Consider the following 25,598-nt stretch of genomic DNA (forward strand, 5'->3'; position numbering starts at 1 on the left):
AAAAAAAATACAATACACATTTTTATGTTGAGCCTGGAGAGATGATTTTGATTATTATTGCAACCGAGACTAAGGATGGGCTGAGGTGGTTAAGTTAAAAATTTTTTTATTCAGTATTGTTTTTTAATACATCAATTATAAACAACACGGGAGAGTTAAAAAATTAACATGAATTATTTCAGCGAACCCTTTTTGTTGCGAAACGTTTGTCTCATTCAGTAATTTGACAATTGATTGGTGGTAGATACAATCTTAAAACATTTGTAAAACAAATTTTCATAGGAAGTACTTTCATAGGTAGTAGTAGTCACTGTTAAACAGACACAATACATTTTTTCGAGTACTACCTTCAAAGAACAAGTACTACCTACAAAAGAATGCTTAACTCTAGCTCTGTTAAAATATAATAGGAAAAGAACAAAATGTGCTTAAAAAAAATTAGTTCAATAAGAATTTAATTCTTATTCCATTATTAAATGCATCACGCATGCACCTAAATAAATCTTTGAAACCAAACACTTGTTAAAGATTAACTGCAACAATAGTGAAAGATAATACGATTGAACTGAGGTAGCCTTCGGGTCTAATCAAGACTGTACTGTGGCCAGCGAGTGGTCCCAATGTATACACTGTACCCAAAAAACACCAACAAAACACAACAAAACTCTTCCCATTACTGTTTCCATGGAAACCAGACTAGGATTTAGAAGGCCCCAGTGATTCAACACACCCGCGCTGGTTGCTATGGTGACACTGGGTAGTGAGTCAGCTTGTTGCCAGGCGATGACTCAGCAAAACACACACACACACACGCGCACAGACACGCTTACACGCGCGCACACACGCACGCGCGGGCACACGGGCACGCACGCACACTGCCTCTCCACTGTACAATGACAATACTGTAAAAGCTTTCTATTCTATTCTATTCTATTCTATTCTATTCTATTCTATTCTACCTAACAGTACTCCAGTTATTTTGATTTATTAAAATGAAAAATGGCTGATGACTAATAACTTGACTGACTGTTAAATCACATGTGTCTCCCCGCCCCTCCGGGACGCCCACGTCTTTGCCCCGCAAATAAAACCTCCCTCCACCTTGCCCGGATACGCAACGTCAAACTATCAGGACTCATGACCGGATTTCACTCGGACTTCAAATAAAACCACGGTCTCGGCGTGAGAGCGGACACGGAGGGAGATGAAATAACACTGACACGAAACTCGATTAGGCAGCTCGGTGGCGCACTACGTCCCCCTCACAGTGAGGAGGGTTCGATTCCACTTCCGGCCCTACCTGTGTGGAGTTTGCATGTTCTCCCGTGCCCTCGTTGGTCTTCTCCGGGCACTCCGGTTTCCTCCCACATCCCAGAAACAAGCACCGATTGAGCACTCTAAATTGCCCGAAGGTGTCAGTGCGAGTGCGGATGGTTGTTCGTCTCTGTGTCCCCTGCCATTGGCTGGCAACCGGTTTAGGGTTGCCCACTGCCCGATGATTACTGGGATAGGCTCACCCGCAACCCCTGTGGGGGACAAGCGGTAGAGAAAATGGATGGACTAAACTCGATTAACAAACAAATTAACGCTCTCGTAAATGAGGAGCTATTATTATTATTATTATTATTATTACAAGGACCATCAAAACTCTTTCAGTCACCTTACTAAAAGGTGATCCGGATTGCTACTGTCATTTTTTTGCAATTATTAGTACAACTGTACACTCTTCAAGGAACAATGACGATGCAATTAATGTTTTTATTTTGAAAATTCTGACAGGATGTAAACTTTGTTGGCAGTGACTAGCTTGGGTGGGCCATGAAAACTACACGCACGCACACGCACGCATGCACGTTACACGATCACACACGTACGCGCGCTCCACTCTCACTAAGGAGCTAAGGAGGTGGGAGGACTCCCTGTCCGTTGGACTAGTGGAAGAAAAAAACGGCGTCTGAAACTCGTCACAAGGCAACGTCGACGCACCGCTGGGAAATAGTGACACTTAATTATTGATTTCCCAGAAAGAAAGAAAAGAATAAAAAGAAGAAGAAGGGGAAGAAGGACAGGAGAACGACGGAGAGGCGAAGAATCGGAGCGGTGCCATGTCGCCACTCGTAGTTACAGGTTGCTAGCGCAGTTAGCCACCTAGCCGCGGTTAGCTAGCCCTCCGTAAGCGACCAACTTTTCAGCGTTTCCCAAGCAAGCTCAGTCCGGCAAAATGTGCTATTTCCCGGGATGTTTATCCGCTTGGCCGGGGGCTAGCATCGGCTGAGTGTCTCATCTCCCTCCTCGTGTGTTTTTTTTCCTGCTGCACTTTTGGGGGCGGTTTAATTTGACGAAAAGTGGACTTTGCCCCACGGCTGGTGTAGTGTTAACCCCTTCCAAAGGCCTCCATTGATTCTACCATTGGGAGCATTTGAAAACTGTTTTTCTAAAGAAGACAAAGTTGGATTCACGTTCCCCTTTTTTTTTTGCCCGTGTGGAAAATGGATGCGGGCATAGAGAAGGAATGCAGCGCCTTGGGAGGTCTCTTCCAGCTCATCATGAACGACATGAAGGTAATCGTGTTGAAATGGCACCGAAATTACACTTTGGTGGATTTGAATGATCACAACATCAGGGGACATTGTTCAGTATGTTCCGCGTTGTCCACGCACATTGTTGGCTTTTCTGTTTAGAAGCAACTCGACTAGTAAAATGTGTTTCTTTCAAGTAAAAGCAGTCGCTACTCACACGCTTGAAATTAATCTTTACTAGTTTACTTTTTAGTCATTGTATTACGTTTCAGACTCAATGATATTACATTTTTTTCAACATTTGGATGGATGGACAGACGGGCGGGCGTTGGTGCCCTGAGATACGAGTGTCCTTTAACCACTTTTTGCTTTGATATTTATGCGTAAACTTGGTTTTGTCTAACTCGACTTCAAGTTTGACCTATAGTCGACAATTATTCATGATTTACTCTTCAAACTGTTCATTGCTACTTCCAGTTAAAATGTACTGTCAAACTCAACCTAAAAAATGACACTTTGTGTTTTCAACTCTAGCACATAGCTTAGCTTTTAACACAAGACATAAAGGGGCTTTTAAAGTCATGCACACGCAAAGTCACAAATAATCCTGTCGCTCTTTGATGATCGTGAGCCCAAGTAGATCGAAATATGATGATTCTGAACGTATTTGATTGCTGCCGCATTAAGTACATAGTGCTTCAACTAACATTGATAAATTGATATATGAAAGTGCTGATGAAAGTATACTAGGAGATACAAACGTAAAGTCCAGCAAGGTCTGGTTTTTTTTTCGTGGGGCATTAACTCGAACGCAAAATTTGACATGCTGTAAGCTGCTGGACTTTGGTTTCGGTTATATTGAGTTTTCCAACTCCAATTGGGCCATGTGAAAACGGGGGTCGAGGGTGGGGTGGGCAATCAGGCGACCTGGTGCAGCGTGGCACGTGACTTCTCCATTGAGTCTCCTACCGTCTCGATTATGACATGATAATGACACAGACGACAAATCCGACGAGGCTTGCGTAACGGCGGCTCCTCAAATGACTCATTTTCACGAGACGATTTTCTCAACACCTGTTTGCTAAATTTTGCGTTTGATATCCGAGAGCTGCCTGACAAAGGAGAAGCAATCGAGCAGCTTCGAGTTTCGTGCCGATTGCCAAGCAATTTGTTGCTTACCTGATGGAACTTGTAGAGCTAGATGTGACTCACGTGTACTGGAACACAACGAGGAAAAACTGTGTATGGGTGGGGGGGGCATCCATGGCGGTGTTCCAAGCATGGCATTGGCTCTCGCCTTCTGCCATGCCGGCAGTCCTATCCAATTAATCGGCCTTTCTGTCAGGATAAATCTCTCATTGGGGCCGACTTGACTCGATTGCTTTTGATCGGTCTGTCAGAAACCTGCCCGAGCTCGTCGGGGTCATTACACTAATTAGTCGCATATGCACACGCCCTGTTGACGAAGGAGCCGCTAGTTAATCCGTCGACTGCAGGTTCCTCCCGCAGTCCAAAGTCATGCAGTGTCGCTTAAATCAGGGGTTACCGACGTGTAGCCTGTTCCAAAAATAGCTCCTCAGTGGCGGCAAGTAACACTGCAACACTGGCGCTCACCGTTTGCCTGTCTACGGCATTTTGTCGTGTTGGTTAACATTCAAGTAAGCGAGGTAAAGAAAGCCATGTGGTTTGCCTAAGTTGTCAATGCTCGTGTTGACGTTCAGTCGACAGGCAGTGGCGGTGACCGGCTTGAAGAGAAGAATTGCTGGCTGGCTGCCAAAATGCAGCTTGTTGCCGTTTCAGATGGAGAAAAATACGTGTGATTGACCAGACCAACTAGCATGGTTTGTGACAGTAGCGCTAAAAGCCATCTCCCGCTAGGAGCTCACACATTTCTGCTTTATCGCTCCGCCGTCCATCCCTCGCTCCTTCCCTCCCGCCATCGGTGCGCCGCATCGCTTTCCTCTCGTTCCCGCAGTGTCGTTCGCGCTTCACAAGGATTCAATTTATGCTTGTGAGTTGTTTACTTGAAAGGAGAACGTCGCTCCCGACAACAGTAGACCTCCTCTTGCTGCTCCTCCTTGCCTCTTGACTGAAATTGAAACCTTGACGTGTGTGTGCGTGCGTGCGTGCGTGTGTGTGTGTGTGAGTGTGTGTGTGAGTGAGTAGAATGGCAAAATTCTTGACAATTGTTGTCTGGATTTGGAAGCAACCCTCCCCTTCCCAACTGTAAAACTTTATGAACTGTCACACGAGTTCCAAACCAAACGAAGCACTGTTAATATTAAAATGTAAAAAAACAAAACAAAGCAGCTAGTCGTGCCTTGAATGACATTTGCAAATTCAACTGCTGCTTTCATGTCTTTACATCTGCCTGGGTGCGATAATGCCTTCAAGCACGTCTGACCGCCGAGCGTCCTTGTCCAACGGTCCCTCGCAAACTCGTGGGCCAATGCTAGATGGTTCCTAGTTTTTGTTTTTCATTTCCTGAAATGAATTCTCTTCTCGTGTATGTCTGCGTCAGACTATGACAAAATCTCTGTTGCAAACGGAGGGGACTTCTTGGCCTTTATTGTTGCTGCTACTGCTTGTTCACGTCTTTTGACATCGCCTAAAGAATAAAGGTTGTGGTTTCACCCAATGTCCCAACCAAGTTGTAACAAACCTGTTGGATCGTCCAGACAATCCCAGTCTGGATTCCTCTCCGAAATCAGCCGCCTTGTTCCGCATGATCCATTTCAGGAGGATGGCGAGTACACGGCAAGGGATGGACGGACATGAGTCGACAGGTAGCAAGACGGATGAGTGACGCTCAATAGAGGGTGGGGTGCTGTGACACACGCGCACGTACTGCGCTTGTAGCAGCACTCCCGTTTAAAGGTTTAAAATGTTTAAAGTCATGGCGAGCTATCAACACAGTCGGGCGCGATGACGACTCATCCACCTTTAGACCTGAATCCACCCAGCTGATTGATCCAATGAGGAACATGAAGCAATTCTGTGTCATTAGACTTCCTGAAACTGGAAGTCAGCGCTAGTTTTGACTTCAGACTCCTTGCACAAAGTCACATTTGTTGTTTGCTTGGGAGTCTTTCAGTCAGTAAATGAGTAAGAAGACACTTGAGGTTTGTTTCCACGAGGGTCGAAGAAAGCAAAGCCGCTCCATTTGAGCAGATGGCGATACGAGGCCCTGGTGACTTGAAAGCAGGCCTCGTCCGCAGAGACGTCGACATTGGGCAGTCTGAGCTCGATGAGTGTGCGACAGCGCCAAAGCGCCGGCGCGGCGCTCACTTCGGCAACAAGCTCATACTTTTGCGGTACGTCTCCAAAGAAACCATTAGCGTGATGTTGACACGCCCCGGCCGTCTGCTTTGGCTCCTTTTGTCCCGCTCGGACTCAGCCAGCGCTGCTCAAACAAGCCTCTCAAGCTGCTGTTTGAGCAGCCGCGGAGCCTTTGAAAGCTCGCTCGCTCGGGCTCAGCGCGCGCAACGCATCGACACGCAGCTTGACGAAAAAGCGCCAGCAGATTGCGTTCATAATCTTCTCATTCTCCTTGGCCATCCCCCATCCTCCCTCGCTGAAAATGCTCCAAAGCTCTTCGCAAATGTTCCGAAACAACAAGACTGTGGTTTCTTCTCGATTGAGCGCAGGGCTCCTCTCCTCGTAGCAGCCGGAGCTCCTCGCGGAGCAGAGTGGAATTAAGTGTCGCAGAACCCACAGTCGTTCAAAACGACGTTTGCAACGCAGCTCGGCCGCGGCCTGACAACTCGATGAGATCTTTGGATGTCGCCCCAAGCGTCCCCTCGCTCTCCTTCTCTGTCGCCGGTCACAATAGTAAGCGGAGAATAAGCAGGCGACGTTGGGGGATCGAAGTCGGCTCAGCTGATTGGATAACTGCTCCGAGTATCCCTGCCGCACACAACTAGCTTAGCTGCGTACACGGGAGGGCGTCGGCGTTGCTAGTCTGCGTCACTTCCAAAGCAACTAGCCTTGCGTTTGATGTGCTTTTTGGACTGTGTTCAGGGTCACAAGCTCATTTTGGCCTCAGGCAAGTTGCGCAGGTAGTCAGTCGCATCATCATCAATCGGTGAAAAGGTGCAGACTGAAATAAAACTCGTGAAAAGGCCTCGCCCACTGCTGCAGCATTGGCAGAGACCTGTGAACATTCCCGGCGGTCACGACAATCTCGGGGAGAATGTGAGGTTTAGGTGAGAAGTTGCATTTGTTCTCACTTTCCAAGTTGGCATCGTGGACATCAAGATTTGCTGCTTCTAAATTGGAATTTTCTCCAGAAATTACTTTGTAGCAAAAGCACAATGCAGGCGAGCCAATAGTCAGGACTGGGGTGTCAAGTTTAACAGCCGCGACTCGCCTCTCATGACCGCTCGGGTCGGCAGCGGTCGGCACTTTCCCACGACCGTTTTAGATCGCCGTACAAAAGCGAACATGATAAAGTTCCACTTTGTGTGAAAGGCACGGGGGAATTGATGAAAGGTCCAGTTTGCCTCTTCAGCGCTATTTTGTGACATTCATGGGAGCAAGACACTCGAAAGACTCTGACGACAAGCAAAATGGGAACACGTTCGAGGTGGGAGAAGAATTGCGTTATCGGCACAGCGCGAGACGCTTGAAGGCATTTCATCAGAGGTCAGATGGGTCGAAGAGAGTCGGTGGCGTTGTGGCTGAGCAGCTGCCGCGTCGAGCGCCCGCAGTGCGAAAGGCGCCTTGGATGACATCATCCGTCAAAACGGGTTTGTGGACCCTAAAGGGCACGTTGCGCTCCTGCGGCAAAGATGCTAACCTTGTATGCTGTCTTCATATGAGCAGCTCGCCGGCTGTTAACTTGATTTTTTTTTCTTTTCTCGACTCTGCTTCATTGTTGATTAGTCATCAACAATTTCAGATTATCTGAAGTTACATTTTAAACTCCATGCCCGAAATGTGCAGAAATCTCCTCTGGCCACACTTGTAAATGCCCCAAAAGCGCCACTGTGCTCACGTTCAACCTTGCCGCATCCAGTGGCCCCCTTTTTTTTTTTTTTTTTTTTTTTTTTTTTTAAATCACTCACCGCCAAGGTATTTGCACCACTCCTCTACTAGCATGATAGCATCTGAGCGGCATTCTACCTATCCTCAAATGTTTGCTGAAACAAAAAACTTTCTCCTAGTTAGCATTTTTCCGGCTCTTTTTAAACCCGTACAACGCTATTCCTGCGTGTGACGTAGCTTTCTTTTTGCAGCAATATAGTGTTAGTTAAATTGCTTCATTGTTGGACAGATAACCTTTTATAACAGTTACATGTGTAGTTGTAGGTTAATAGCTAATTGTTTTGTTTGTTTTTTTATCCTGCATAAGAGGAACCGGTTAAACTTTGTTCACGCGATCCCCATTCCAAACATTTCAAACCTAGTTTGCCAGTTTTTGCGTGCTTTGTTTATTGTGTTGTGTTTTTTTGTTTGTATTGTTTGCTTTGAAATAAACTTGTTGCTGAGTGAAACGAGTGTAAACACCGCTGTTTGTTTTTCTGCAGGCCAGCTATCCCACGTGGGAGGACTTTGCCAGCAAGGGAGTCAAACTTCAGTCGCAGCTCAGGTACGACTCGTAGCAAACTGAGAGCAATGGCCGACACTCGTCATGTCACATCTTGCCCCTAAGTCCTTCCACCAGCAGGCCGGTGAAATGGTATCGTGTGTTCTAATATCGGAGCATTCATACAATACGCAGTAAATGGATAATAATTTTGGGACCCAGAACTGTCGCCGGGCAGATGTGCTGAACGCGACCGTGCCGTGCTGCTACCTTTAGCATTTAAAAACTTCAAAGATTGTGAAATGAGCCATCCCAGACTGGTTGTGAAACAGCAACCCAGGTAGCCATTTTGCTCCTTTGCTCTGCTTTACATGAGATCACGCACAGACACTGTCATCTGATCTTCTCGGTTAGCTTTCTCAGAGTGATGGCCTTGTGTGTGTGTTTGCTCATGCGGTGCTAGAGTAGCATTCATAACCTAACACACAGAGCAGACAATAGGCCCATTGATGATAATGATGTGGCTTGAGCGGGTTTCCAGTTGCACTGCCGAACTGGCCTTTGAGAGTCTCTCATGTGGCTTTTAGCAGTCAGTCGTCCAATAACTGAACCACAGAGTGAGCAAGTCGGGGAGGCGCTGCTTGATGTTGATGTCCTTGTTTGAGTCCCTTTGGCATTTTTTGTCTGCTGCTGAGATGTTGTGTGTTCAAACTAGACAAAGAGCAGCAAGCGTTCCGCTATACGTGACAGACTCGTCGTTTTTTACTCCAGCCGCGCGCTGCTCCTCTAGCAGGCGATAAGCGCTTGGCTGTGCGTTCACTTCATTTCAAACCAACATCTATCCAGTTTGATTAATAAGTCAGCTTAAGTTGCTAAAGAGAAACCATAAAGTCACTGTGTAAATAATCTTTATTTGAGAATCTTTCATTTCCTGCCAAATCTAATGCTCGCTCATTCAATAGTTCCCTCTGAATACAAAAGAGAAGTATTTTGTTCCCTTCCTCGACCCAAATTATTTCCGACAGGGTGCCCGGCCGTTACACCCGTTCCTCTTTTTTTTTTATTGCAATTACACATGGGTGTCCTAAATGACGACTGGTTGCAACGGCATTTTGATGTGTTCCATTTGCTCCGTATGTGGGTCAGTGTTAAAAGCGTTTGTTGTCTGTCGCACGATTCAGGACCACCATCCTGGTGACGGGTGCCTTCCTGGATGCTTTTCAGAAGGTTGCGGACATGGCGATGGGCTCCAGAGGTAAACACAATCACGTCCGTCCGTCTGTCCGTCTGTCTGTCTGTCTCAAGCGGAAAGGGCTTCTCCTGCGCGCTGTGTTGATTCTCCAGCTGCGCATGGGGAGCTCTGAGCTGTAGCCGTAAGACGCTCGCTGCGATTATGTAAGAGCAGTTGGTATTCAAATGAAATCCAGCATGTGGGCGGGAGGCCCAGCGGCAGAGCCAATCGTGGCCGCTCCCTTGCAAGGAAGCAGCAGCAACAGCAGCAGGCCTGCGCCGTCATGCCTGAATGTTTTTGTCTTTTTGCCCTTCAAATGTAATAGGATGACATCACAAAAAACGCAGGCAGGCACACTTCCACTTTCAGGGGAAATTATGCTCGTCTTCATCATGGTGTTCAGATTCTGACGTCGTGTGACAATCGCCGCTCGCCATTGAGAAGCTTCAAACAGCAAATGGCTACTGAGCTGAGAGTGCAACAGAGACACTGGAAGAGTGTTTACAAGTGGACGTCCTTGGAAATGTGTGGACAAAAGGAAAAATCAGAAATAGTGTGATTCTTGCAAAAACGTTTGTAGCATCTTTGCTGGGTTTTAAAGGCTCATCACTCGTTATGAATTGTTATGAGCGAAGAACAAAGGAGGCTTTTGATTTTGAAGACGTGTTCTTGTGAAAACACTAACTCGAGGCACTTAAACGGGTCACGCTGCCCAACATGTGTGTCGTCACTGGGAGGCCGAGAGCTTTTCTGAAGACGCGTCTTTAGGTCACACTCAGAACATCACGAGACGGATCAATCAAGCTCAAGCAAAACAAGATTAACGCTTGTAAAAATCGAGGTTTTGTTTTGCCGATTCACTAGCTTAACGCCACATCATGTTTATTTTCAAATGATAAAACCCATTTGATTTATTTTGCGAGGCAGGCAGAATCCAGGAAGAGAGAAAATCAGTAGCACGTCCTCAACCTCGCGTCAGTGTCCTTCAAAGTGTGAAAATCTCGAACATACTGGCTCCCAACTGTGGCATTTGCGGCCCGGCAACTCCTCTGCCTTGGCGCCGCTCGCAAAGAGAACCGCTGGCATCTGTTAGCTGTAAGCTAAGTGTTAGCCGGGATAATGGGGGCCGTCACACGTGTGTACGTGTTGCCCAAGCGTATTCGCCCACCTGTGTGTGTGTGTGTGTTTAGACAGCTGCCTCCTCCTCCGTCCTTTGGGCCGCTACTTTAGCTGGTCAGCTGCTTTGTCCAACCGAGTGTGTTTGTCCAATAGCAGCGCAACAGCTGACTTGCACAAGGGCGACAAGGCTCACAGACTTTTGCGTGGGTCTCATGGGGAGCCTCGAAGGCCATGTGTGCAACTTGAGTGACCGTTTGCATGCGATGGGGAATAAAGAGCCACTGTCCCAATTTGCACGCTCATCAATATCGATCGGTGGCCACAAATAGAAGCTGCGAGGCGGCGCCGTGTCTGTTTCACGCTGGATGATGTCACATGGCTCTCTGGGCTCCATGTGAGTGGTTTTGTGGCTCGGCTGATGATATCACAGATTGGATTCAATAGGTGCTAATGTCGTCAAAGTCTTCTGAAAATTGCCGGCATTACTGAGTGGAAGCGGCTGATTTGGCTTTTTTTTTTTCTTTCTTCACTTTTCGCACAAACCCTAGTGGACCTTCGGAACGCAAATAATTTGGTCATCCAATATGAATGTTACAGAATCCCCGTCACCTTAACCCCACCTCCCCTCCATCCCCAGAAATGAACTGGAATTCAGAATCTGACTGTAAATGTCATATTCAAATGGTCTTGTCAGGATTGTCATACTCCCCCCAAGTGATTGACCTGGGCCTTCTAGGCGGGGATTGTTAAGACAAAAATGATCGGTAGAGTGGGAAGCACCAGATTGCAAAACAAAAAGCAACAGATTTCATAAGACTTGTCATCATCAGATGATTTAAAAAAAAGTGTTCTTCCTCCTTGCCTTCTGTGGTATTCCCGCATGACTCATCACCATGGCAACCCAGGACCGGTTGACATCTTGGCATCACGAGTCTTTCTTTTCCCCCCCCCCCCAAAAGCAAACACGCATGCTGACAAGGTGCTGACGGGCCATTATGGAAGTTTCCTAACGTCTGTGGCTGAAGGACAACAATAACTTCATCCCGAAAAGCCGGTCAATTAATCAATAAGTGGTTCAATACAAGCAGACGCTAAGATTGATGAGGTTTTGCGCGCGTGGTCGCGGCAACCGCTCTGCGAGTCGCGCCACGGTAACACACATAGCCGGCCGGACGAGCTGTTGTTGAATGAGTCCCATTATGAGCCAGGCCAGGCTGGAAAAACGCAGCTTCGGCGAGGCTGCCCAACACTCTGGCCTCTGTCTTCCCCTCTCAGAAGGCAAATTGGAAATTTTCCTTTCACCTTTACGTGCGCTTCCATTCAGCAGACCGGCGAAGGGCACGAACACACGGGCTGTTCTCATTGCGGGCAAGGTGAGGCTCGCGCTCGTCCATGTCGTCTAACGGCAAAAATTCAATTGTCAAGTATCCGTTCGCTTAGAGATTCTACTTAAGAGCCATCATTTTATTTTCCGAATGGGTCATTACCATGGTGTGTCTCTTGCCGCAGTGACAGCACAGTGGACACAGCTAATTGTGGAAATCTGCGCTTGTTAATTGCCTACAGAAGACACATAATGATCGCAAAGCCCTCAAAAGACAGTTCATTCATTTATTTATTTTTTTAATATTCTTGTTTTGTTACCTGACATGACCTGAGCACACTCGGGCACGAGCGCAGCTCCCTATTTGCATTCCGTGCGCTTTATAATCAACAGCAACACACGGGAGGGGAAAACGCTCGATGTTGCTGTCCCATGACAAACGCCGTGCTTGTTTGGATGGCCTGGAGCGTAAAATGTGCTCTGTGCACCGGGCGGGATTCAAACGGCCGCAGTCACTTTCTAATGGCTCGAGTGTGACAGGGAGGGGAAGGCAAATAAAGCAAACATGCCTCGTCACACCTTGCAGCAGGCTTTGGGTGTAGCTCGTAGGAGTGAATTGCTCTATGTTCACTGACGTCACTTCTTGTATTTGCCTGGCGCCTTTGCATGAACGCTCTCATTTGCCAGAGTTGTGCCACTTTCAGTTGGGTTTCCACCCCCAACCCCCTCTTGATTTTACATAATTCCATCTATGAGTCAGCAGTTTTTTTCCCCTCGTGTTCTTTCGTTATTCCATCCAGCCTGCTTGGTTTAATGTTGCACTGCCTGTTTTGACTTCATAAAAGATGACGTGCTGATCAAATGTGTGTTTGTCATAAATGTATTGCCTGCATTTGTGCACAAATCACTCAAGTTAATCCCACTAAGACGCTCTCGCAAGCCTCCATTGTTACTTTTTTTGAATGGCTGCCTCGCCCTTAAGTTACTCATTACACAATGAACCAATTAATTAATATCTACAATCTAGTTCAGGGCAGCCTCCATTTTTTTTTTTTCCTCAACTGACGCATTAAAACTAACATTGGTTCACAAACTGCTGTAAATAATTTCAAATACATTTCAAAGCACAAAAGACCACTTAACTTGTCGCATCTCATGGGCGTTTTTTGTTTTGCAGGTGCTACCAAGGAGATCGGCTCGGCGCTAACCAGGATGTGTATGAGACACCGCAGCATTGAATCCAAACTCAAGCTTTTCACCACGTAAGACACGCACATGCTGTTGTGCTTGTGACGTATTCAAACACCCGAAGGCAAATGAGGAGACACAAGAATGTGTCTGCCACCTTTTCTCTCATTGTGGGAATGCCAGACGGTGACGTCTGCTCCTATCAAGAGGAGGCTTGTCATGAGTTGACATGCGCAGAGTGTGTGCGAGGGCAGCAGACCCCAAACGCTTAGCTTGCGCAACAGCCTCAACTTTAAAGCGTAGTCATGCATCAACTTTGAGTGGCTCGATTAAGGTCGGCAATTCCCGCACTACGGAAAATAGCGACCAGGCATTTTCCATGTCATCTTCTGTAAAACGACCAAAAGGTGATTCACCAAGACGTCTTTTGCCCTCCCAGAGCACTGTCAGAAAGTCTCATCACACCGTTGGAGTTGAAGATGGACGAGTGGAAGAAAGCGGCCAGTCAGCTGGACAAAGATCACGCCAAAGGTTTGCCAGCCGGGCACGGAAAAAGCGCCTGCCCGCTCCACTCCGCAACGCCGCATTCACGCGCATATATGTGCATGTATTTTTTCTCGTTTCAGAGTATAAAAAGGCGAGGGCAGATATTAAGAAAAAGTCATCCGATACTGTCAAACTGCAGAAGAAGGTCAAAAAAGGTATGATGGAAACAGAGCTTGTTTGATGGCATTGACAGAAACTGATAGTCATCCATACGCTGAATGCAACATGCAACGCAAAATTGTTTGCGATAAATTGTGTTGTCTCATTAAAAAAAAGTATGCTAAATTGTGGGGGAAGGTATGCTGATAAAACATATCATCCATAACTTCTCCCTTCCTTAGTAGTGGACCAAAGAAATGTCCCGATAACGAACGTGACACATCAACACATCGCTCAGACAACCATTACGGCGTCTTTTCCAGGATAAAAATATTATCCAAAAAAAGTTACAATTCTTACATCATTGTTATTATTATGATGAATTCCAATTTTTGACTGAGTGTGTGTGGCTTCAAATGGCGCAGCCTGACCCCGTGAGTGGCGTGGGAGTCAGCCAGTGAAATTTAGGAATTTGAATATTTGACTCTGGAGGGTTTTGCTTAATCTCTTGTGGAAGGAGACTCCCGTGACACACCCGGTGATCACCATGGCAACACCTGGCCACACGAGCCCCAAAACCGAAGATTACCACTTGGCAGAATATAAGATTGCCTACGGCCTTTTATGATCGTAGCAAAGAGGCAACGCCCCAACACATGTTCAGACACACCTCCTCAAGCTCTAGCACACGCAACACACACACATACACACACACACTTGGTAAACACATCGCATACCCAATGAGTGACACTGCCGACCCTCCCAAGGTAAATGCAACTCGTTTCAGCCATTGGCTTTCGGCACGGCGGGTATATTTTGTGATTCAATGTGGTTATGTTTCAGCATAGGAAAAGATTTTTGCAGGTTCTACTGCAACGGAAGTGATTCATTGACAGTCGGGCCAACCGGAGAAAAGCGTGCTTGCTAGTGCATACAGTGGACACCCCTCCTGCTTTGTTTCTTTTAATCATTCCAATTTGACAAGGTCGTAAACGCTCTGTCTAATCGAGAGATTTTGACTTTGAAGGGACTTGAAGCGATGCAAGCAAGTTTTTGTGCTGCATTACTTCCCACCGCTGCTCTCCTTGCTTAGGCACTCCTGCCGTTTTGCATGTCAATTTCTTTGCCTCTGCGCCTCGGTCGGTTCACTTCAGTTCATTCATGATGGGCTTGGGCGAAAATATAATTACGGAGCGTTGCGCGTTTGCGTGCGCGTCCACGAGCTCTATCATTATGCGGTATGCGACCACTTCAGATGGCGTCTCAAGTTGCTCGTAGCGGGAGGCAGATGATGGGAGGAGATGAGGGTGCTTTAAAGGTGGCGGGCGCTGTGCGTTACTACGACGAGGTCAGACATTATTTGTGAACTCTCAAGTGAAGTGAGAAAGGGCGAGAAAGCCTGCCAGTACAAAGTGTCACCCCGGGCTGTCGTCGGCCACAGACGGAATGTCCCAAAGACGAGCGAGCGTGGAGTTGGGCGCAACACACGTAGAAAGCTCGCCGTCCTCCATTTTGTGTCCGTCTGGCCCGTTGCGATTGATCTGCCGAGATGAGACTGCCCATCATACCTTCTGGTTATCGCTGTCGATTGTCATTTAAGGGCGCCCCAGGCTAGTAGTCAGTCCCCCATTGTGCGTGCGGGTTTCAGGAATGCAGACGGACTGGTTTTAGGTGCGAAGAAAGTGCTTCTCAAGCATGGCCTTTTCTTGCCTACTGCTGCTTTCTCTCAAGTGCTGCAGGCTGTTTACGCTCACTCTAATGGCTTTCTTTAAACTGTTGGGAATCGAAACCGACGCGGGTGTCACAAATTCAAATAGCTGCAATATTATCTATTGCGCAATAAACACTCACACAAACGATAGACCCAATTTGGACATTTTCACTTTTAAAGGTGCTCTCACTTTTGTGCCCGCAGCTTGCACGTTGATGACTGTGTGTTGAGTTATTTTGAGGGGACAGAAAATTTACGGTTTGTTAAGCTCGACACTGACGGCTTCAATCTGGAGCAATTACAATCTCCGTTTCACCCCGCCCCCAACCCGCCCCTTTTCTCGCGGAACATTTCATAGTGTGGTTTTTCTGTAAAATGGTTTCACCTCATGCAGCGTAGCAGGAGTCATGTTCCACCATTCATGTCGGTGTATTGTTGCCATTGCCAAGTCACAGCCACACATTGTGCGTGCATGTGTGTGTGTGTGTGTGTGTGTGTCTGTGGAGGGGCGTCTGTGGAGGTCAGACCTCAGGCAGACTTGGCGACATGGAGCTTCTGTTAGCTATGTGAAAACGATCTCACTGACCCAGCGGTGCACCCGTACGCAGACGCTGTTCAGCAAAAATGTCTGCTGGCCCTCTGCTCGCACATGCGAGGTTGGGTTGCTTTAGAAAGTTTTGAAATGGCCGACGACTGGCATACAATCACACGCATAAGAATAAACCGGGAAGACAAAGCAGCTTGCTTGGTGGCCCCACTAAAGCAATGATTCTCAAACTGGAGTCCCCAAGCCATCGCTTGCACATCTGCATGCGAATAAAACAAACCCACTAGTGCAAATCCGAAAACATACGATTTCATTGTGACGTGTATATAAAGGTTTTCTCACTGGACTCTTGTAGCAAATGAATCCCTTTGACGCAATTCCTCCAGAACGACCTAGAAGCCAATTAAAAATATGGAAAAACAGAGTACACTGCCCTCTGCTGTCACTTAGTTAGACGCATACTTAAAAGCGACAAACAGTCTGGTGGGGGGTTTTTTTCTTCCTTTTTTTCCTCAGTATGTGGACCCGTGGGAATTGTTGAGCGCATCCATGCGCATGCATCAGTTAGGAACGATAAAAGCACTGCCTTTTGCGTGTTTGTCTTCAGGCAAGGATGCTGTGCGCGGGCAGCTGGACAGCGCACTGCAGGACGTCAACGTGCGCTACGCCGTCCTGGAGGAGACGGAGAAGAGGGCCGTGTGCCGGGCGCTCATTGAGGAGCGGGCGCGCTACTGCACCTTTGTCACCATGCTGAAGCCAGTGCTGGTCAGTGTTTGTGCGCGCGCACCTCTGCCTCCATGCGCTGACGACGGTGCCACTGTGCCATTTAGGACCACGAGATCAACGTGCTGGGTGAGGTGACCCACCTGCAGACCATCCTGGACGATCTCACCCTGCTGACAGCCGAGCCGAACAAACTGCCACCGGCCAGCGAACAGGCACGTGTGTCCTCCTTGTTTCAGTATTTTCGCTTTTTTTTCTCTTTGAAACCAAAGAGCAGTGGACATGGCGCCACCTGGTGGAATATTGAAGTTGTTGGTCATCGAGTTACAGAGGCGTTTTGGTATTGTGTTGAATGCAGAGGGTGCGAAAGCGGTGCAACACGACACTGAGCCGTGGGCTGTATTTCTTATGGCCACATATTTGTTACATAGGGTGAATGCCCGGTTCTGATCTGATTGTGATTGTGAGTTTTCTTCATTTTCTCAGGTGATTTTGGACCTTAAAGGTTCTGACTTCAGCTATACCTACCAGACACCGCCGGCCTCTCCCAGCAACACGCTGTCCAGGAAGAGCAGCGTCAGCAGGTGACACGCTCGGACTTAACTTAATTTCACCTTTTTTTTTGTTTTTGGTGTGGCCTTTAACACTCTTTTGACTTTTCTTTGATTAGCTACCAGTCTGGGTCGGTGCGGCACGTCCCTTCCTTGGACTCTATCAGCTGTGCTGTGGACGGCGTGCACATCAAGGTAACGGCAACTCGCGCCATGTGTAGAAAATGAACATTTCTATGCTCACTGACTTCACAAAGTTCGATGACCATGCTTGCAGCTGCCAACTTTTGTCTTTTTCTTCTAGAGGCTTTTGGTTGACTTTCATAGTGTACCACTTTTGGGGGCGTTTAGGAGTGCATTGGGTTTGTTTATCTTCCAAGCGTTAGTGTCATCCACGGATTTAGTGCAACTTTATCCACATGATCGTTTCTTAAAAGAAATAATGAAAAAACGTAAGGCTGCACAATTTATCGAATTTATCAAAGTCATCCATGGCAAGGGAAGAAAGTACCGGGAAAATGGAGATTAGACCATCGTTCCTCAAAATGGATCAGAATCTGTTGATGAGACTTTTTATTTTTTTTAATTTTTTTATTTGATGTTCACTCTAAGTCGAATTCTGGAGAACTTGGGAGAATCCACTGCTTACTCAATAGCACACTCACTAATGTTTGACTAAATGGCTGTTCCAAAATGAAAGGTCCAAAAAGGACACGCTGCTTCTCCTGTGTGCAGCAGCGCTCCTGCCGCTATCTTCCTATGGGCAGCGCCGAAAATGGCCGCTCCCTCAGCGAAGGGAGCGCTCCCTCTCGCTCAGGCGCCCGACAGGTTGGCCGCGCTCGCTGCGGTTACGCCGGCCGTCGCCCCCCGCCGGGCCGCCGCGTCAGCCGCCGGGATATGACCACTGTGAGGCGTACTCACTTTCTCCCTTTTTGTGGTGTGGTGCATGGTGGTAGCTGTCCGCCCCATCGCATCGGCCTCCCACCGTCTGTGCGTTGACCTTCACTTCCACCCTTTCATTTGCAGTTAGTCATCCAAAATGAAAGAGTCTGCCGTTTTGCTTGGTTACCTTTTAATCTGACACACACAAACATTGAGCAACTATCTGTTTTCCAATTTTGAGGCTCAAATCAAGAATATGTCAAATGAACTACATCTGTGACTTTTTCATTTTTGTTTGTTTGATGTTTCATTAAGAATGAATATTTGCACACAAAACAATCATGCCACCAGCATTCGTGACATCGGGGCGCATCCCAATTTTTGGTCTCATTCCCCTGCTGCATTTAGCATCCCTGTCTTCATTGTCGTTTTGTTGTTCAGCGGCTCATCAAGCTGATGTTTGTGTGCATGTGTGTCAGGATGCAGTGGGCTCCACCAATCAGCTGGCTTCTGCGGGCCTGAGTGGCGAGAACGGCCTCCTGGCGCCTTCTCACAGCGAAAGGGCCCGCGCTATGTCTACGTCTGGCCAGGTACTTCATGTGCATGCACACACAGTTGCTGTGCCTCATCACAATGCACAGGCAAACATCTTGAGTCAATCAGAAAAGTAAAAAAGGTTTGCTGATAGAGCCTAGAAATAATTACTCCCAGAGTATGTGTCATCGAGATGACCCCCCCCCCCCCCCCCCCCCTTTCCAAAAATGAATAGCGCATTGTTCACGTTGGTCTGTTCAGTCGTGTTCTGCCCGGGATCAGCTGGCCCTGACTCTGGGTGCCTTGACGGCGGATGCACCGCGTAGCAGCCGTGACTCACTGCACTGCTCCAGCGGCTACAGCACGCAGACCACCACGCCGTCCTGCTCCGAGGACACTATTCACACGCACGGTGAGGAGCACACGCGTGCACGCAACTTCGAGTCGCCCTCGCCACTGTCTGGAGCCCTTCGGTCCGTCATTTTGCTTTTGTTTTCTTTGCTTAAAAAGAATCCCTCCTTCCTTCCTTCTTTTCCAGCTGTAAAGAGAGAGCCTCCCCTCTATGGTAGGTCTCTGTTTGTTTTCCTTTTCCTTCCTCCTCATCCTGCTTGCATCCTCCCTTTCCTTCATCTTCAGTTTAATGAGCTTGGGTCTCAATTGACTTGCACTTGAAACCACATGAATGGAAATGGCACGACTCCGCTTCGATCTCCGTTTTCAATCTTACCTTTTGATTTCAAAGTATTCAAAACAAAGTTGGATGAAGTGCAATTAGTGTACGTGCACGCCGCCGTCGACTGTGTGTCAGATGCGCCCTGGCCGCTTGACAGCTGAGGGCACTGCATTACCTTGGTTCCGTGTGAAAGGTTACTTGTGGCTCTTTTCAAAAGTTTGTTGGCAAGCGTTATTTCTTCTAGCAAGTTCAACTTTGCAAAGAGCAAAAAGTGCCCCGATGTCACTCGTGCGTCTTGTTCTCCCTCTCCAGTTGACTACGAGTCAATTTCCCTGCACGGGGACAGCGACTCCATCTCCCTGCACCACCTGTCGCACGGCGGCAACGGGGGCGGCGGCGCCCAGTCAGACTTCGACAAGTCCTCCACCATCCCCAGGAACTCTGACTTGGGCCTACAGTACCGGAAGTTTGCCCAGTCCAAACGTCCCGCCTCCACCGTCAGCCTGCTGGCCGAGACGGAGCTGACGGGCGGCTCGCACACGGCCACCATCCGGCGCAAGCCGTCTACCAAGCCCGCGTACCGACGGGGCACCATCAGCGGCGGCGTGCCCATCCCCATCTGCACGCCGCAGGTCCCGGCGGGGGCGACGACCCGGGGCAGCGACGAGAATGTGTTCATCGCGACCTCAGGAGGAGGTTTCGGTTACAATAAACTCTTCGCTTCCACGCAGAGCCTCAGCGCCCTGCCGCTGTCCTCCACCTCATCATCCTCGTATTCGCCATACTATCAGCTGGTGCCTGGTCAGATGCCCATCCCGGTGCCGGTGCTCACCGTTGCGCCAGAAGGTGCCGTTGCCAAGCAGCAGCAGCAGCAGCAGCATCTGCAACAGCTCAACCACCAGGCGCAAATGCAGCAGCAGCAGCAGCAGCAGCATCTGCAACAGCTCAACCACCAGGCGCAAATGCAGCAGCAGCATCTGCAACAGCTCAACCACCAGGCGCAAATGCAGCAGTTTCACTACGAGCAACAGTTTCAGAAACAGAACCGGCCCCAGATCAACAGTCAGGTTCAGTTCCAGGCCCGAGTCCAGTTTCAAAACCAGCAGCACAAACAGAAGCTCTTCCAGCAGCAGAAGGCCCAGCTTCAGGCCTCCCATGCCCAGCGAGAGGACTCCATCCCAGGCTACTTGACTCAGGAGCAGAACCCACTGCTCTCCAGCCGGGACCAGGACCTGGACCAAGATCTGGACGTCCCGATGCAAGTGAGGGGGGACATGGACATGCTGAAGCTGATCAAGGGTGTGAAGCTCAAAAGGACCCTGACCAACGACCGCTCGGCCCCCCTGCTTCCCCCGCCCGTCAATCACAATTGAGACGTTGCTTGCCTGATTTGCGCCTGTTTTTTTTCTGCCTTTTGTTTTACTTGACGGTTCTCCTTTTTGACCAGGACATGGAAATCTTGTTAGTCGGCTGACAAAGTCACAGCAAATTTCTCGAACGTTATCTGTACATGTCCACAAGGAGTGAAGCTTTGGCATTCAGCTCCTCAATTTCACATGCAAGGGCAGTACCTAATTTTCGTTTGTCGATGTTAGAGTTGGTCACTCTTATTTTGGCTTGCACAATGCAAAAAAAGAAAAAAGCTTTAAGTTCTTTTTTAAGAGCCAACTTATTTTTTTTTAATCTTTAACAGTCATTTACTTGAACCCTGTGAATTCATATGGAAAGTTCAACTTAGAAAAAAAATCCTGGTATTTTGTAGTCTATTAGTTAGTGAGGGGTCACTTCCTGCTTGCAAGAATTCTGGCTGTCTGACCTGGGTGCGCTTGATGCGCTTCTCCCAATTGGCTCAGCTTTCTTTAGATAACCACCATGAATGACACTTAGGCCTACTTTAGTCGCTTGTATTTTCAAATGCGGATCCATTTTCTTTTATTTTTCAATGCTGATCTTTCCAACAGTAATTCAATGTTGACTGAACATGAGGACTGCAAATAAGTTGGAGGAAAAGGAGCTGAGTCAGCAGTTTAGGGAATGAACAGAATCCTCCCAGTTGAGCTGTAGTGCTTAATTTTTGAAGTGTAGTTTTATTCTTCGTGGACCTCATAGCGGGGCTATGAGGAGGAAAGCTCAAAATGTTCCCGTTGCTTTACTCGTTTTGGCCGCATGATGGTGCTCTTCGCTTTTGGGATCGAGTTCAGGGTTAGAGAAGCTTTTATTCAGTCCATGCAACAATTCTATGAAAAAAAAAGTTCCTTTGAGGTGTTTTAGAATACTCATTGTTGTTTTTAATTTAGTATGAGAAAGTAAAAATAGTAAAAAAAAAGATTTTTTGTGTGCCTCTTATATGCTGTGCAGGTTTGGCGAATTGACTTAGTCTTTGTTGGACGTTCAAGTTTTGATTTCTGGTCTGGCCGGTGGTCGCCACGGTTACAGCTCAAATGGCTTTCTCTTGTTCTGTCTGGTTGTACATATTCCTTTAGAAATATCTGTACATGCATATTGTATTTTTCTGCATCGGCTCCGTCAGGTATGACGCCGACGTGCTATTTTTGTAGGAGGTCCTTCAAATGTCCTGGCAAGGGCACCAACTAATAGAATGTACTTTTTCGGTTATTGTTGTTTTTTTTTTTTCTTCCTCCAGTCCCGTCACTCTCCTCGCGTGCCATCACATCATAATTATATCGAGAGTGCTCGTCAAAAAAAATACTGCTGTCTTTTTTTCATCCCCACTTGTCCATGTATTTGGCGCAGCAGAGATGGGCTTCATAAATCACGTAAATCGTTAAATGCTAGAGATGAAGAGTAAAATAATTGAGGCACAATGGAGGTCGCCGCTTGTGTTTGCTGTCCAAAGAAATCCAATATGATGTCAGAGGATCAATGGAGGGCCGTTGCTGAAGAAAGAGGAGTTAAGAACTTTCATTGTTGAGGCTTGATTTGGAAAAAGGTGTAAATTTTTGTTAACTTTATTTTTTATAAGTGCATAGCAAACATGATTAAAAGCTACAAAATGCTACTTGTTACAAGTAAGTATAAGTCTAATTTTTGGAATGATGAAACACACGCGTGTTTTTTTCTTTTCCACCGCTTTAGAAATGAATTGAAAACACAAAGGCCTCAATATTGTAATTAGGTTTTTGTCCTACTGTGTATTGAATTATTTCTGGAGTTTTCAGTTGATGATTAAACATGGAGCAGGTCACGCTGCTCCATGAATATTTGAAACAAACAACAGGAGAGTTGACTCATTGATTCTTGATTTCCCCCCCCTTTAAGGTCAGTCAAGGTCGTTCCAAGAGGATTCAAAGCGCATAGAGTTGGTCTATGTCCCCCCACCCCACCGGTGAGGCCATTTTGTTAACTTTTGCTCTCCTATGACTTTAAAAAGTGAACTGAGAGGATTTCTTCCATCATTAGAATGTTCAGGCATCTCTAATGATGTGACCTTTTCCTAGAGCAGCGTGTCCATCAATAACAGCGATGACAACAGGTGGATTGACTCACCTCTGCTTTTGTTGTGCATTGACGCACCTCTTTGCTCTCAGGTAACACACACACACACAAGCTGATGCTGACTCATCGGCGGCCCCCTCCACTTTCCCTTAAAATAGCAACATCCAATCTTCTCTAATGGATGTTATGATGCACTCAGCAGGAGCCAGGCCAAAACGTGTACAAGTCTAATCGCCTCATTGCGTCACATGTACAAAAATTTCCCTGGCATCATTTTGGGCTACGGCACATACTTTATTTACTTTAGAAAAAAACGCCACCCAAAGCGTGATATCATAAAAAGCAATATGGCCCAAATCCTCCTGCTGCTTTTGCCACCTGGGCCATTCCAAGTGTCTTATTACTTTTGAGCCTCTAAAGTAGGCGGAGCATGGTTACACAAATGAATAGTGCTGGTCCTGGTGTAAATGCCCTCAAAGTAAAGCCCGGTGAGCTGAATTTAGTGTTTCCATCAAGTGCTTTTGTACTACATTTGTACAAATATTGCAGAGACTTTGCGGCCACCACATCATCTGTTCCGGTAGGCCACCTAAAAAGATGTGACGGGCCAGATTTGGACCCAGGGCCTTAGATTGGACGCTTTTCCGGCCTTGTCATGGAGAGAAAGTGATCACAAGCAGACACGCTTATGCATATTGGGAAAGTGAGTCATGGCTGGCCCAGATCGGTCCAGTGACTGACTCAGCGGCCACGTCACGGTGACTCGGCACAAATGTGGCTGCCGCTTGTTGCAGTCACATTGCACCAGCCGATCGTGCCTGCTCGCACCAGAAGGGGGCGCAGCACACCGTGACGCAACTCACGAGAAGTGGGACAAAGCTTGAAGCCCTCACAGCACACTGCAATGGCAAAAACAATTTTATTTTTAATTATGAAAGTTCCTCAAAAACTAACACTTCACGTGTAGTGTATCTGAATAGTTTTAACAGCACTTCACTTTTTCACTGTTTCCAAAATGAAACAAATCATTTTTTTGCCCTCAAAACCCAACACGGCACTTTTCATAACAGCAATGTAATTTTTTTTCTTTACCTTTTTCTCAACACTTCATTGATACACCTTCAGGAATGAAGATTGCACAAAAAGCCAAAGAAAAAACTGATGCCAATTCTTGGCTTTTTTTTTTTTAACTCACACAACTTTGACCTTTGACTTCATGTTTTTTTATTCCTGCCGCATTCATCTCGACCACATTTTTGTTCTTGTTGTGTTTGCTGCCATAAAAGACTCCAGTAGAGCTCACGAGATGCCCCTATCACACAGCGGGCGGCGGTGCTAACGAACTCAAGGTTAGCTGATAATCGAGCCGCTGTTGCCCCCACCGCCAGTTATCACTAACTAAACAGTGGCGGCGAGACCAAAAGGAAACAGAAGGCCGGGCGGGCTGTGCAAAGACTTGAGGGAGATAACATGTAAAAACAAACCAATCAAACTAACTGATGTTTCTACTCGCTCTTGAGATCCAAGAGCAGAGGTGCTTGACAAAGTTGCCCTTTGAATGTCAAGGTGGTTGTGGGCATCACCTTGACGACGCTCGGCAGCGTTGTGTGGTCGCATCATGGTGTTGTGTGGAATGTTCACCATGTGATGCTCTTTGGCACGCCACAACATTAAACACTGCAATGTCATGTTGTATGATTAACGCTAACATTGTTTAATATGATTTTACTTAGTGGTTCCATACAAGCCTCGCCTCAAGTAGATGCCGCCTCCTATCTACATTTGAGTAAAAAAATTCACCGAGCCTCTTTCTGAGTCAAGACCTAGATGAATGTGTAACGTACAGATAAAAAAAAACAGTTTGTAAAAGAGTTTTACTTTCTCAGATGGTGGTTTCGGTGAGTGTGGGCGGTTTGTGTTAAAGGAGGGGGTGGCAGTGGGGGGTAGATTTATGCACGGCCGTGGCAACTACCCCGCTGAACTTTTGTACCCACTGCGTGCTTCCTCGCTGACGACAGTGGCGCTAGTCACGAGGAGAGGAAAAAGCCCGCCAAAGTTCCGAGCCTCTCAGCCAATGGGCAAGTGGCGGGGGCGGGGTCTAGTGTGTGCTTGTGTGTGCGTGTGACCGCTGCAAGAAGTGACTCAGTGAGCCTGAATGAGTCTGACTTGTTCCACTGAGCACACTTTTTGACTCAATCAAAACTTCTCTCTAGTTTCCATACGGAAAGTTATAACATTTACTGCAAAACATCATCATCTTACCCAGCTGTCAAGTATGCAAATTGTTGCGCCTTGGTGGATTCCCGTGACCTCTTTACTTAACAACGAGCAACAGTTTGGCACAATTATTTAAAAATGAGGCTTCAAGCAATTTGCCACTCTCGGTTGACGTTTACCTTTCGCTCAATGCTAACAAATAATGGGAAAACCCCATATAGACAAGCTAAGGCATCTAAGTTATGTCGCCTCAGATAGCCAACATAATACTCACTGGCATATATTCTTTATCCTCTGCAAGTCTTGCAGCTTACCAATTCACTAACAGTAGCTGTGAAGCTCTTCTTTTCTTTTCAGTCCTCGTGACTGTTTATACTGCCCTTGGTGGAGAAGTTAGACACGCTAAAAGGAGTTGCAAGGTTTCTTATCATGCGCAACCCGTTGAAGTCTTTCTATTCTGTTTGTTACTTTTATTACTAAGGCCCGACCAATATGGATTTCTTCACGCGATTTGGCCATATGAAATTCCGAAAGCTTAGTGTTAGGGTAGGTCGCGTTGACTTTTGACTTAAGTAATTATCAAGCTCGCCAGGTTACGTTTAGCTAAGGATAAGACGCTACTTGAAGAAATGACCTTTCACTGTTCACACTTGTTGCCGTGCTGTTTTTTTTTCCCGCCGGCGCGGTCGGAGGAGCGCCCGCTTGGCCTCCCGCCAACTGCGCATTCCACCGAGAGGGAGCGCACACGTTC

The 25,598-nt window shown here is 47.2% G+C and overlaps 1 protein-coding gene across 9 annotated transcripts; it reads left to right on the forward strand.

The window, feature by feature from the left end:
• The first annotated feature begins 1,845 nt into the window (after positions 1 to 1,845).
• On the forward strand, positions 1,846 to 22,406 carry mtss1 (MTSS I-BAR domain containing 1). 9 transcript variants are annotated; one of them, XM_037251662.1, is made up of 16 exons: positions 1,846 to 2,561; positions 8,048 to 8,109; positions 9,228 to 9,301; positions 12,898 to 12,982; positions 13,348 to 13,439; positions 13,535 to 13,609; positions 16,419 to 16,576; positions 16,642 to 16,749; positions 17,021 to 17,118; positions 17,205 to 17,280; positions 17,821 to 17,991; positions 18,447 to 18,557; positions 18,763 to 18,913; positions 19,040 to 19,066; positions 19,487 to 20,130; positions 20,173 to 22,406. In XM_037251662.1, the coding sequence occupies exons 1-16, from the start codon at positions 2,490 to 2,492 to the stop codon at positions 20,545 to 20,547; spliced, it is 2,379 nt and encodes a 792-aa protein (XP_037107557.1). In that variant the 5' UTR covers positions 1,846 to 2,489; the 3' UTR covers positions 20,548 to 22,406. The 9 variants fall into 9 exon arrangements, with proteins under 9 accessions (XP_037107557.1, XP_037107555.1, XP_037107556.1 ...); XM_037251660.1 differs by having other exon boundaries at positions 19,487 to 20,098; positions 20,132 to 22,406; XM_037251661.1 differs by having other exon boundaries at positions 19,487 to 20,092; positions 20,132 to 22,406.
• Positions 22,407 to 25,598: the final 3,192 nt, after the last annotated feature.

Source organism: Syngnathus acus, chromosome 5, assembly GCF_901709675.1.
Source record: "Syngnathus acus chromosome 5, fSynAcu1.2, whole genome shotgun sequence".
NCBI classification, from domain to species: Eukaryota; Metazoa; Chordata; class Actinopteri; order Syngnathiformes; family Syngnathidae; genus Syngnathus; species Syngnathus acus.